This window comes from Balaenoptera acutorostrata, chromosome 4, assembly GCF_949987535.1.
Source record: "Balaenoptera acutorostrata chromosome 4, mBalAcu1.1, whole genome shotgun sequence".
Taxonomy (NCBI): Eukaryota; Metazoa; Chordata; class Mammalia; order Artiodactyla; family Balaenopteridae; genus Balaenoptera; species Balaenoptera acutorostrata.
In genome coordinates, this window is record NC_080067.1 from 95938335 (window position 1) to 95951953 (window position 13619).

At 42.4% G+C, this 13619-nt stretch overlaps 1 protein-coding gene across 1 annotated transcript in view; it reads left to right on the plus strand.

Moving 5' to 3' along the window:
* Nucleotides 1-13619, plus strand: part of MYH15 (myosin heavy chain 15) — a 167654-nt gene that overhangs the window by 129110 nt on the left and 24925 nt on the right. Inside the window, 8 exon segments of the mRNA XM_028167709.2 lie at nucleotides 143-261; nucleotides 2648-2838; nucleotides 6363-6479; nucleotides 6481-6593; nucleotides 6596-6700; nucleotides 8811-8893; nucleotides 8896-8937; nucleotides 11766-11881. Of these exon segments, the coding sequence (XP_028023510.2) occupies nucleotides 143-261; nucleotides 2648-2838; nucleotides 6363-6479; nucleotides 6481-6593; nucleotides 6596-6700; nucleotides 8811-8893; nucleotides 8896-8937; nucleotides 11766-11881 (886 nt within the window).

Genomic DNA, 13619 nt, shown 5'->3' on the forward strand with positions numbered 1-13619 from the left:
TTGCTGATAACTGGACCCTTGACTCTTTATAAGTATCAAAAATATGTGGATCATATTAGTTGCCCTTAAGCCAACAAGTTAAGTGGGAGAGGCAGTAGATAAGAAGACCATGATTAACTTATTTTGTGAAATGTTTTTGTAGGTGAGTTCCTAAAAAGGCTAGAAGAAAAGGAAGTTCTGATAAAACAACTTTCCAGGGAAAAGATTACCTTCGCTCTGCAGATTCAAGACCTGAAATGGCAATTGGCAGAAGAGACCAAAGTCATGCATCTATTATTTCTCACCAGGAGCTTGACTGTATGTTAAAAAAAAAAATAGTGCTTGCTAGGTCAGCCTGAATATCTTCTCATATAAAAGAAGGGGGAAAGTGCCCTAGAAGTTATAGAAAAAGATGTGTTGGATCTTATACGTGCCAGGAAGGACTCTGGTCACTGAAGGAACATCCTCAGTAATTCAGATCGCTTCTCCAGTTTGTCGGATTTAGAGCAAACAAAGTATGTGTTTCCATCTTGCATTATTGCTAGAACAGAAAGTCAGCAAAGTTCTTTATGGGTCTTTGATTCTGAATTGCACAAAGAAGTGGAATTAAATAAAAGAGCAGGATAAAATGAATGGGGCTGGATTAGCTCAATATTATTTTCAAATTGTCAATATATTATAAATATTAGTCGTTATTAGTCATTTCTTCCCAAGAGAATATATAATGTTGCTAGCAGGTGACCACAGTGAAAGTGGTTCTTTAATGTTAAAGCATAGTGACTAAGATGAGAGATGGATTTTTGAGCCCTGGTATTCAAGTCTGTTCTTAGCTCATATTCAAGGCCTCTTTCTTACTAAGACCCCAAAGGACTTCACTTGTATATAATCTCACTGCATCTCTTCAGACTTCAGTTTTTAAATGTTTTATTTTATTCCTTCTACTCTCCTTATTTTCTATATCATATGTACATTTTCAAATTACTGTCATGATTTGTGCATCAGACATCATGCTAGACACTTCTCTCATGCCATCTAAACCTTCATATATAAGTCATATGAAACTGGTAGAATTATATTTTTTTACATGAAGTAAACAAGGCTTTGAGAAGACAACTCATCCAAGGTCATACAGCTGGTAGTATACTGTGAAGGAAGTTTAGCAGGTTGTGAAATGACTAGATTTATAGTTTAGAAGATCTCTCTGGCTGACTTCCCAGTGGCTTCCAACTGGCATACAAGGCCCCCTTTCTTGGCTCCGGCCTCCTTTTGTGACCTTACCTTCCACAGTTGCTTCCGTCATTTACTCCCCTCCAGTCACCCTGGCCTCCTTGCTGCCCCTTATACAAGCTGCCATCATTCTGGCCTTAGGACATTTGTAACTGCTGTTCCCACTGTTTGAAGGCCCTTCCCCAAGGCCTTTGGGGGATGATGAGAAAGAACCAAACGTTCCTCATCATGTCAGTCTGTTTTATGTTCTCAGTGCTGTCAGCAATTTTATTTAGTAATTTTTGTACATGTTTGTTTTATATATCCTCTTACTCTTTTTAGCTCCTTTGGACAAAGGCTTTGTCTCCATCTCTTTTACTTCAGTTAACACTATTGCTTAGAACAGGCGCTCAATAAATATATATTAAATAAGAGGAAGGGTAGCAATTTGAAGCCAAGTTTCCCAGATTCCAAAGCCTGTGTCCTTCTTAGGGTCGCTGTGTATTATTGCTCCTCATTCACTGCCCAAAGGTGTCTGCCTGAGGCTGCCATTAACCAAGCCTTGTGCTTTCAGAGCTGCATCTACCTGAGAAGATGTTGTTTCCTAATTTGCATTAAGGACCCATGAGGGCTGGCAGTGACCCTGGTTCTTCACAGTAGACTAGGTTATCTCTTGGGAATGATGTTGCTAGGTTAACCAGACCACCCCTTAAGTGCCAGCAATAGTCATTAAACTGAGCTCTACTGTCCAGTAAATACAGTAGCCAGTACTACACTACAGGTGGCTACCTGAATTTAAATTGACATTAATTAAAATTAAATAAATTTGAAATTCAGTTTTGACTGAATTTGACCTTGTTTTGGGCACATTTTGAGTGTTTAACAGCCACGTGGCTAGTGGTTACCATATTGGCAGTGTACATATAGAATATTTTCATCACTATGGAAAGTTCTATTGGATAGTACTGTTTTAAAGTTTTAAAGTTTTTAGGGATTTACACGTGAAATAAAAGGTTTTGTTTTCCTTATGAATAGAATGAAAAGGCTAGACTAAGCTCATTGGTCCTTTCTAGTCCAAACAAGATCTAACTCTTGTATATTGCTAAATATAAATCTTATTACCTAAATGACAGTGAGTGTTCTTCTTGCTGCCTTTGCATTCTGCACTATTTCTAGAACTCCAGGCCTGTCTATTGTTGAAGCCCACATAGTCAGGCTGGCATTTCCCTAAATAGAACGCTCTTCCTTGTTTTAACGGCAGCAATTAGATACTCTCTCCTTTCTCTTCTTGTCCCAAATTCTCTCCCTGGTGTCATCTTACGAGGTTCAGGTTCAGCTTGCCTTTGTGACAGGTGGTTATTAACCTTATCTAAAAACGATGATGTCACCTCCAAGCCTTTCATCGTTTGTTAATGGCCGTGGTGCCTTTTTGTAACACGTGTTGTGTCCCCTACGGTCACAGAGCGCCCTGGCCTAGGCCGTGAAGTCGGCCAAGCGTGACTGTGACCTTCTACGAGCGCAGTACCAGGAAGAGCAAGAGGCCAAGGCTGAGCTGCTCCGGGCCCTGTGCAAAGGCGATGCTGAAATGGTGAAGTGGAGAATCAAGTGTGAAGACGACACCATCCAGAGCACTGAGGACTTGGAGGACGCCGAGTGAGTGGTGCAGGGCTGCACAGAGGACTCGGAGAATGGTGACTTTGTCTTCGAGGCCACATGTGTACACTAAGCTAATCGTCACCAAGTGTATGAACTAGCCCAAGACCAAAGCTGAAAACAGCCACCACTGGCAAGAAGCACATGCTCTAGAGGGGTTCAAAAATGAAAATTATAATACAGAGTGACAAAGACTAGAGAGAGGTCCTGGGGAAAAAAAGAGGTTCTTTCTAGGGGTACAAGGGAAGTCTTCATAGATGTGACTTTGAACTAGGGTTTGAAAGTAGGCTAGCACGAAAATCCTGTGTTTCATTTGGAACACCCAAATGATGGAGTCCGTGTGTGTACGTGTCTCCGTACATTAAAGTCATCATGTCTCTGGTCTACAACTTGTAGACTACAAAGTGGTCTGTGAAGATGGACAGGGGCAGCTGGAAACGTATTAGGACTTGTCATCCTGCCTATGGGACAAAGCTTTCTTTGAAAAGAAAGTGCCTTTGGGCCACCTCTAAGGTTAGGATATTGATTTTATAGCCAACACTACATAAAGGCTTTAGAAGTTCTTCTCAGGAACTAAAGAAGTTTGGGGCCCACATGAATCAAGACTTAGTACCAGGATATAGTTCTAAAGCATTTTGCTCAGAGGTCAAAGGACTGTGTGTCTTTGAGAGAAAGTGTCAAACCATCCCAAGCTTATAATCATTAAAGGTTGACTCAAGAGTGTATCCCTGGCTTGGTAGCTTGGCAGAAATTCAGGACAGATCAATACATTTCTCTTTAGCATCAACCAAAAATATTATTTTTTCAGTTCTTCACCTAAATCTTTGAAAGGCATTGCTGGGCACGTGCTGAACAGCTGCTGTGTTCTGTCCCTGAAGGGGTACCAAGCAATCTGTCTCTGTAGCCACAGTAACTTAAAAAGGGCTTTGGGATGACAGATACTAAAAATACCTGCAGTAAATGTGTTAAAAACTCTGGACTGCAGAAAAGCGGGGCTTTGAACTGAAATGGCGCCTCATATCCAAAATATGGCATTCGCTTCTAAAGGAAGATTTATTTTTTCCTGATAATTGAAGAATTCCGGTGAAAGTGTCTACCAGTCACTCTGTTTGAAGGTTTCTTAGGGAGGGACAGAAAAGAGAGAAAGTATATAGGTTACTTATGACCACATGGATTTGTTGGAACTAACAAATTGTGGTCCTGTAGTACATGACAGCTAAAGAGAAATGATGGGCAAATGAGATAATATCCAAAGACTTTTTTTTTTTTTTGCTTTAAACTTAGTTGAACATCAAATAAATAAAGCATTGTCTGTATTATGATTTCCCACTAAAACCCCTAAGGGATGTGGAACTGCAAAAAAATCTAAGATTCCATTTTTTTTAATTGGAAAGTTGAGGATCTGTCTACTTAGACTTCCAGGCTGGGGTTCACATGATGAGTTAGTTTAGTGGAATCAAGCTCCCCTAAGACCCCATTTACTGCTTCTGAGTTCCCCAAGGATAGGAATCTGATTTCTTCATCTCCCACACCTTCTTTCATATTCTAGGAAACTACATAGGTGCTTATGGTTGGCAAGTTGAGGAGCAAAATTGTAGCTGGTAGTAAATGTAGAACAACATTATCAGTCAAATGAAGGTGATCAATTGTCCAGTTTGCCCTGGACTTGCCAAGTTTGAGCACTGATAGCACCATGTCCTGGTACAACCCCTCAGTCCCCCAGCAGTTGGTCACCCAAAGTAAAATTCCCATTTTCTGGTTCCAATTGAGCATTTCTAAAGTAGTTAAAATATGTGTAATTATTTTACAAGACTCCTGTTTTAGGTGGGATAAAGCATCAGAATCTCCTTTTTTGTCTCCCTTATTGAGATATAATTGACATATACCATTGTGTAGGGTGTACAAGTAAGGTGTAAAATGTGATAATTTGTTATATGCACATGTTGAGAAATCTTTACCACAGCATGATTAGTTAACACTTCCTTTACCCCACTAAATTACCATTTTATTGTTGTTATGGTGAGAACACTAGAGCTCTATTCTCATAGCAACTCTCACATATACAATACAGTATTATTATTATTTTTTTATAAATTTATTTATTTTATTTATTTTGGGCTGCGTTGGGTCTTCGTTGCTGCACGCGGGCTTTCTCTAGTTGTGGCAAGCGGGGGCTACTCTTCGTTGTGGTGCGCAGGCTTTTCATTGCGGTGGCTTCTCTTGTTGCAGAGCACAGGCTCAGCAGTTGGGGCTCATGGGCTCCAGAGCACAGACTCAGTAGTTGTGGTGCACAGGCTTAGCTGATCCTCGGCATGTGGGATCTTCCCGGACCAGGGCTCGAACCCGTGTGCCCTGCATTGGCAGGCGGATTCTTTAACCACTGCGCCACCAGGGAAGCCCACAATACAGTATTATTAATGATAGTCACCATGTGGTACAGCAGAATCTCTTCTTACCAGTTAAGAAAGATGAAGCAAAGATGTGAAGTGACTATGGTTAGAAAGCCAGTGAGCAAGGAGTAGTTGTTAGAGCCCGGGTCTTTCTTAGACACTGAGCATAGATTGGTTTTTGCAGGATTTCACCAAAAGGGGGCTTTATGAGCACCCCGCTGTGTTGGGCTGCTGTGTGGAACATGTTAATTCCTGAGGATCTTTTTCTGTTTAATAACTGTAGATTGGAAAAAGCTTTGGTACATACAGTACCTTTCATCTAAGAGGTGTGATGAATGAGTAAGAATGGGACTGCCAGTGTCCCTGCGGGAGACGGGAGCAAGAGAACACTTTGCATCCATAAGGAAGCGTATGAGCCTTGTAAGGACGGTAGAGGAAGCATTTTAATAAGCCACTGCATCTCAGAGGATTCTGGAGGGAGGACAGACAGGGGCTAAAGTACCCCCGACAGCAGTAGGACCTGATAAGTGAGCATAACGCTGGGATGGATGTGGGTATATAAATTTGGGAAGAGGAGCTGAGATGGAGAAGAAATTTAGAGAAAAGATAATTCGGGCATGTTTAGGAGTCCCATGATGAGAGGGGGAGACAGTGAGCAGGAGAGAGCCAAAGAAGGCTCCTTGGAAGCAATAAAGCCAAGGAGCTCTTTAGAGACTAGACAAGCCCTAAGACTTTTAACGATTGCTTACTGTCGGGTGTTCAGTACCATCTTCCTCTTTCTCCCATTTCTTATGAAGTCTTCGCTAAAGTCTGTATTGCTTACTTAAGGTTCAGGGGAAGCAGATACTTACAGGGATTCAGAGGTTCTGAGTTTCAGGTCCAGGTTGGCAAAGGGTGGGGGGTGGGAATAAAGGACATGTGGACACAGATGCCAGAGTGTGGTGGTCAGCAGACATCTGGGTTCCACAGGCACAAGGAGGTCATTGTCAGACACAAGCTGCTTCCCCTTCAGACTGTGAAGCCACCGTCAGGGCCCCCCCTATTTGTACCCAAGTGCTGTGTTTAGTAAGGACACACTGCACGGGATCTCTGAGGGTTATGGCTTCACTCACCCTTTGGACCTCCCCTTCTCAGGAGGAAGCTGGCAATTCGGTCGCAGGAGGCTGCCGAAGCCATGGGGGTGGCCCATGCCAGAAGGGCCTCCCTGGAGGAGGCCAGGCTCCGACCGCAGCGCGAGCTCGGGGACACCCTGTCGCGTGGTGGGAAGGCGCGCTGCGCTGGACCGGCAGCAGCACCGCTTCGACACGTGCCTGCACGGCTGGAGGCGGGACCACGAGGAGCCTCAGGCGATGCCGGGCGCCTGGCAGAGGAGGCCCGGGCCCTCAGCGCCCAGCTCCCCGAGCTCAGGCGCACCTGCGAGGAGAGCGCCGCGAGCCAGCGGACCCTCCGGAGGGAGAACAGGAACCTGAAGGGTACGTTGCCCTGGGAACCGGAGCAGGGGCCCCGGGGGACCCTGTGCCAAGGGCAAGGCTGCCTCATGCGCAGAAACCTCAGCATCGTCACGGCCTCGCTCGGGTCTTAACTTTGCCGTTTTGAATACTAACTTTGGATTTTTTTTTTTTAAACTACAGATACTATTTTCATTAAAGGAGTTCTAAAAATACGAGTACTTTCCTAACTTTAGCCCCAGTTCCTGTCAGTAAAGGAAGCCTATTAAGAATTTCTTTATATCCATAAACTGCATATGCGTGCAGGTATTTTTTACTTAAATTACACATTATTCTATACCTTTTACTTTTTCCATTTATTAACTTATTTTCGAATTTAACAAGTATTTCCATAGCCCATACTACGTGCCAGGCACTGTTCTATATATAACTATTCATTGTTTAATTCTCAGAACAGCCTTATGTGTTAGTTTATCTGTAAAATGCAGATTAGGTTGAGTCATTTAAGGTTAAGAACTTGGCCAAATTCACATTTGATAAGTAGCAGATCTGAGGTTTGAGCCCAGCCAGCTTGATTCCGGCATATACACACTTAACTACGGGCTCTGCCACCTCCCATGTGCCTGTAGCTGGAGCCCTACCAAGTGACTGTAATTAGCGGCAGAGTGTTTTATGATAAGGCTGACTAACACGTTTAACTAGACCTTATTAATTTTAGATAAAATTTTTCACAGTTATAAATAATCCTATATTGTACATCCGTGTACAATGCGGATGTGTACAAATATTTCAGTAGGGTAGACTCCTAGAAATGAAATTGCTGGATTAAAGGAATGAATTTTCAAATTCTGAGATATTGCCCAGCAGCCCTTCAAAGAGGCTGCCAACTTATACCAGCACCAACAGTGATGTGCATTACAACCCGGAGATGCCCTGGGAGTAAGTTCATTACTATTGGAGGCATAAATGAAACTCACTTTCTCTGTTGACCTACCCAGTCCATGAGCAAGCAGGTCACTGACTGGACCTGTGAGAGGTGCTGGAACAGTTAGAAAACTTTCATGGCGTCCGAACCACCTGGAGGGCTTGTTAAAACATGGTTGGCTGGGTCCCACCGTCAGAGTTTCTGATCCAGTAAGTCTAGGAGGGGGTCTAAGAGTTTGTATTTCTAACAAGTCCCCAAGCGAAGCTGGTGCTGTTTGTGTGGGGACCATACTTGCTCTGGGCTGGAGCCTGGGAAGAAGTCTTTTTCAAAAGCTCTCCGAGTGTTCTAAGGTATGGTCAGAGTAGAGAACCACTGCCTTGAGTTTTCTCCTGGGAGCCCCTCTTCTGGAGAGGCTTTATCAGAGAAGGATTTATTATTCACATGAGAATTGCCATCTCATGGGTTTGTTTTTGTAACTAAAAAATTCTTGTCACAGCCTATGCTAGCTGGGGATCTCAGAGCCAGAGGAGCGGTCAAGCTCTTGAATTCCTTCCACTGCCTCTGGACTGTGGGTAATTCCCAGAGCACTTGGCCCTGCTCCACACCTCTTAGGTTCTGGAGGCTTCCTTCACGGACAGGCAGAACTGACAATAACAGCGTCAGGTGGTGGAGGTTTTGTCACTTCTGGATGATGCCTTGCTCTTTCAGAGACTTGTGTTCATGAGAGGGTTCATGCATTGGCTTCTGGCAGACAATGACCCAGCTTATGCTGTAAGTTCCCATTCTGGTGTTGAGCAACAGCTGACACAGTGGCCACCACCAGTGTTGATAGCTAAGCTCTTCCACTGGAATAGTGATTCCAGGTCTGTGTCCTAGAGCCCCACCAGGCAATATCTGGCATGGCTCTGACAAGCAGGACCGCCATGTACAGTTGCACAGGTTGTTCAGTGCACAATACTCTGAGAAGCACCATCCTCACCAGTTGTTGTAGGCAACTTGTGGCAGATGCCAAAAGAATACTTTGAAGAGGGAATTCTTTTTTCTAATTCAAACAAATGTCCCATATGTGCCAGCGGTGGCCTTGCCATCGAGTTACCAAGGATGGCATGACCAGGGTCCCAGTGGGCCTCTGGGAACAGTCTCTTGTGGCTGATATCATGGATCTGAGACTGGTTCTTTTCACTAACTTTGTTTTTCATCCTTCTCCAGAAGAGATTTCTAATCTGAAAAATCAGATGAAAGAAGGAAAGAAGAACTTAAGTGAAATGGAAAAGGTCAAGAAGTAGATTGAAAACAAGAAAAGACTGAAGTCCAAATGGCATTGGAAGAGGCCGAGGTATTACCTCCAGGGAGCAAAGCAGGCTTCCATCACTGTGACAGTGCAGAAGACCTGCATTCTAGTGACAGCAACAGCAACAACACACTTACAACCTTTGACCCTTATTCAGGGGTTAACTGCATGCTAGGCACTATGCCTGGCACTTTGTATGCACTATTTTATGTAATCACCCTAGCAAACTATTGTCCTCATTGTACAAATCGAGGCTAGGGGAACAAGATAAACAATCGTGGATGCAAATCTCTTGATTATAAATAAAACAAGAACCATGTCTATCTTGTTCCCTAATTTATCCCCAGTACCTAGACCCTCACTACTCTAAACGTGGCCTGTGGACCAGTTGCATGGGCATCACCGGGGAGCTTGTTAGAAATTCAGACTCTCAGCCCTCTCCCCAGCTCTGTTGGATCAGAATCTGAATTTTAACAAGATCACTGGGTGGTTCATATTTACCCTAACGTTTGAGAAGCACTGGACTAGAACATTGCCTGGCATACAGTAGAGGTTCAATAAATATTTGTTGAATGTTGAATAACTAAATATCCTCATACCTGCCCCTCTCTTTAAATAAAATCAGTCGAAACACTTTTTTTTTTTTTTTCCAAAAAAAACTTCAGGTAGTTTTAAAAATGAATTCAAAGCAATGTTCTCAAACATTTTTTGCTGAAAGCTCATCTTTGTGTGGGTTGTTTGACAGGAGTGTTTTCAGTGTTATGGATTAAAAATTCAGGAAAGAGCTCTGACCTTATCTCTAGGTGTGTGCTAGTGATTGAAAGGACCCCTGAGAAAATCTTTTTGCCAAAGAGGGTGAACTCAGAAGGAAGTTACCCTGTCACGGTCATTAATTAGTCATCAAGGCCGACAAAGCCTCTTTTCTCCCAGCTGAATTTCATTTTCTTGACCTACCCTCTGACTAAGCACCCAGTCACATTAAAAATGCATTCCTCACCCACTCACCCTCCAACAGAGACAATAATTTTTAAAAGGCACAGCAAGTCCATTTCAGGCACGGGCCTTTTGAAAGGTGTGATAATGAAAAAATTAGACCCCAGAGGATTGCTCTGAGTCAAGCAATGTCTGATCAATTTATCTCACCACCACATTTCTGTAAGAAATCTACCAGACAGAAGATGTGTCAAGTGGACCGCTCTTGACACAGCTCTTGTCTTTTTATGCAAATTGTTTTCTGAGGCCTTCTACATTTTATATAGAATCCTTTCAGTTGGCAGTGTAGTGTCCCCTAACAAAGCTGGTCCTCGTAAAGTGGGTGAACTTTGTCCCATTTACTTGCTCCTTTTGGTTCCCTTCGGCTCTCTGGCCACCCTGGCTAGGGACTTTCTAAAGCCACCACCTTAACCCAAAGAAGTAACTTTTATGGTAGAAATTTCAAGCAACATGAGAAGCCAATGAGAGCTGTGATTGGGCGGGGCAACTTTAGTCCTATATAACGTATAGACATCTTTGTACATTAAATTGACCTGCCCCGTTGAAGGTGAGATGGCTAAGGCCACAGCGCTCATACCATTTAGTAGCACTAGATGGCGTTATATTCTATTCGCATTTTCTCAAGTTTTGTCTTCAGCTGCATCCATAAATACTTCATCAGCCTGGACATGTATTTGTAAAACTGGGTTATTTCTTTTCCTGAGTGAGCCTTTATGAGAAACGTTATCAGATTATTTTTGAAGTCACAAAACTCAAATTATCCCAGGTCACCTTCAAAGATTCACTTTCTCAGTGCATTCAAAAGGGTTAGAGGTGACAGTTTCCCCCTGAAGGAAGGGCATCATTCCCTCGGAGGAAATTGCTATACCGGCGTTTGTTTTTTATTTATTTTCTTTTATATTGAAGTTAGTATTGAGAGAACAGCAGCAAGGCTGTAAGCCATATTAAAGTCCCAACATCTTTCTTATTCTTATTTTGAAATTGCTATTCAGTTTTACCTTTTACTTTTGATGGTATGTGCTAAGCACTCCTCAGAAGAGGCTAGAAAAATTGCGTTTGCCCTCAGGACTGTCTGCCAATGGTTAACTGACCATTAGATGGTGGTCACCCCTTGTGCCCTTTATAAATATCCTCCTCAGTATTCTCCAAGTGTTCTGTTTGTTTCTTTTATATGAATTTTGTCTTTGGAACAGGCTTTAAAGATTTAATCAAACCTACACTTTCAAACTTGAAACACCTTTATAACATCCCTGGCAGTATGTGCCTTGCCTATATTTAAATACTAAAAGGGGCAGGAGATCTCCCTGCCTGTCAAAGCAATCCATTTGAAGTAATAGTAGTAATTATGGTGATAATGGCTCACACCAAGCCTTATGTGTCAGGTACATCATAAATTCCTTTATTTGAGCTCTGTCCTGTTTCTTGCTCTCTGAATGCTTTCAACTTTTTTTCTATCCCCCTGTGATGTCCAGAAATAAATAAAAGTTTCCAGGGAGGAGTTATCACCTTCCTTGTTTTAGTTTTCATGCTTTTATTGATTCATCCCAAAGATGGAAACATTAGGAAAAAGTCAAGGGTAATAAATTTAAAAATTGAAATATAGTCACAGACCAGATTGAAAATGTCTATTTTAAAAATGCTTTAGATTCCAGTTCTTGAACTACAGCTGAAAGCCCTCAGAACATCAGATCTATAGGTGATGTGGCAAGCAAAAGTAATCACTTGTCTCTCATCCTGTTCCAGTCTTCAGGGACCTGATTTGAACTTAGATTATTCCTAGCAATTCTCAAGAGAGCTCCATTAATGATATACGTTTAGAGAAAACAATACTTTTGTCCAAAAGTGGGCTGAATTTAGTGCTTTTTATTTATATATTTCAGGGAGCTCTGGAACGCAACGAAAGCAAGATTCTTTGTCTGCAGCTTGCACTCTCGGAAGCTAAAGCAGAACTTGAAAGAAAGCTTTCAGAGAAAGATGAAGAAATAGAAAAATGTAGGTATTTACAATTATTTTGATGAGCGACAGTTGCATATTTTAGAATCCTTAACTGAACAGAACCCGCTGTGTTTGGCTGCTTTTATGACCCTTGTTGGACTATTACCAAAGAAACAGCCAATCTAACCCAACACTAGAATCCTTCTAGTAAGCTCAGCACTCTTAATATAAAGGAATACCTCTACACGATTACTATCAGGTTTTTATGATTTTCTTATAAAATTCTTTTCGAGCAGCTTCTACTTGCATACGAGACTCAAGATAACACACCAAAAAAGAATAAGTATGTGGGCAAGGACTGTTTATGCTGTCTGGGTTTCCCTACAACAAGCCGCTTTCTTGAGCGTTCAAGACACTGACTGCTAATGCTAAACAGTGGAGGAAAAGAACTCAAAAATGTGGTGCTGGGCATTAAAATTAATGTCGGATCAGAGTGAAGTTTCCACATCCCCCCTGCCTGTACCTGTAGCCATTTGTTTGGAGAGGGGCCGAAGCCAAGAGCTAAGCTGCTTATGAATCCCTGTTGAAGCAGCTGGGTCTTAATAGTCAGGAAACTGAATTAAACAGGAATCCTGGGTTGCAGGATCTCATCTTAGCTTCATCATAACAAGCTGATGATTTTAGAAATTTTGCTTCTTCGCTTCTCAGTGAAGTGAGGGGATGAAAGCAGCCCCATCCATGTCACAGAAGGTGGTGAGGAAGATCAGTAAGCTGATGTTGGCAAAGCACTTCACACTGTAGATCAAAGGCACAATTATAAACACATGGAATTAACTATGATTGTATTATCCATCTGATCTGTTCCCTTAAGTCAATGCCATATGTCAGCATGGAAGAGCATTTTTTGAGTGGGAGGTTCAACTGGCAATTTGCTTTAAACGTGTTTGTTAAACAATTAAAAGAAAAAGTTACCATGTTCAATTGAACTGGCCTCTTACCCATAGCCCATCTTCAGACAAAACTCCCGTGGGGGTCATTTTTTTTAATGAGGATGTCAAGCCAAATTTGGTCCTCTGTGTGCTCTGAGTTATCTTTGCTCTCACTCACTGGCACTTTCCTCTATAGGACTGACTGTGGGGATGAATTCTGGTCTACTTAAGAGGCTCTGAGTCCGCGTCTAAAATAATTTTTTTTTTTTGATGGAGGGCAAAAACATTGGGCCTTGATATTTGCCCTACTTCCTTCCATGAGGAACAAAAACGAATGTCTCCTTGTGCAGTTAAAAAAAAACAAAAAAACCCCCCTCGTTTCAGGTAACGTCAAACCTGTGCCTATTAATAAACCCAGCTGAGTAAAACTGAATCCTGAGAGTCTGCATCTTGTCAGGTACATCTGAATGTTGTAGAGCTGTTCACCAATTATAATAATTTTAGTGCACAGGAAGCTGGAGATCCAAACAGCTAGGGCTGGGAGAAGAAAGAACCGAAGACGAGGCAGGAGCTGCGAAGGGGCTGAAAAAAGAAGGGCGGGCTGAAGGGAGGAATAAGCTATTCATGGGTTTTAGTTAATGATTCATAATAACTGTAATAGGTACATCCAGAAAGGAAAGATGAGCATATCTTCACAAAATATCACAAATACCATGCAGACCCTTTCGGTGTGAGTGCCCTGTGCCAGTGGAGATTGGATCAGAATGCCTCGGTCTAATCCAAGGGTTTAATCTGACTTCAGGGCTAGGAGAGGAAGGGATCTTAAGGAAACTGAAGAGAATGCCAGGGGGAAATACTAGCAAAGCAGAC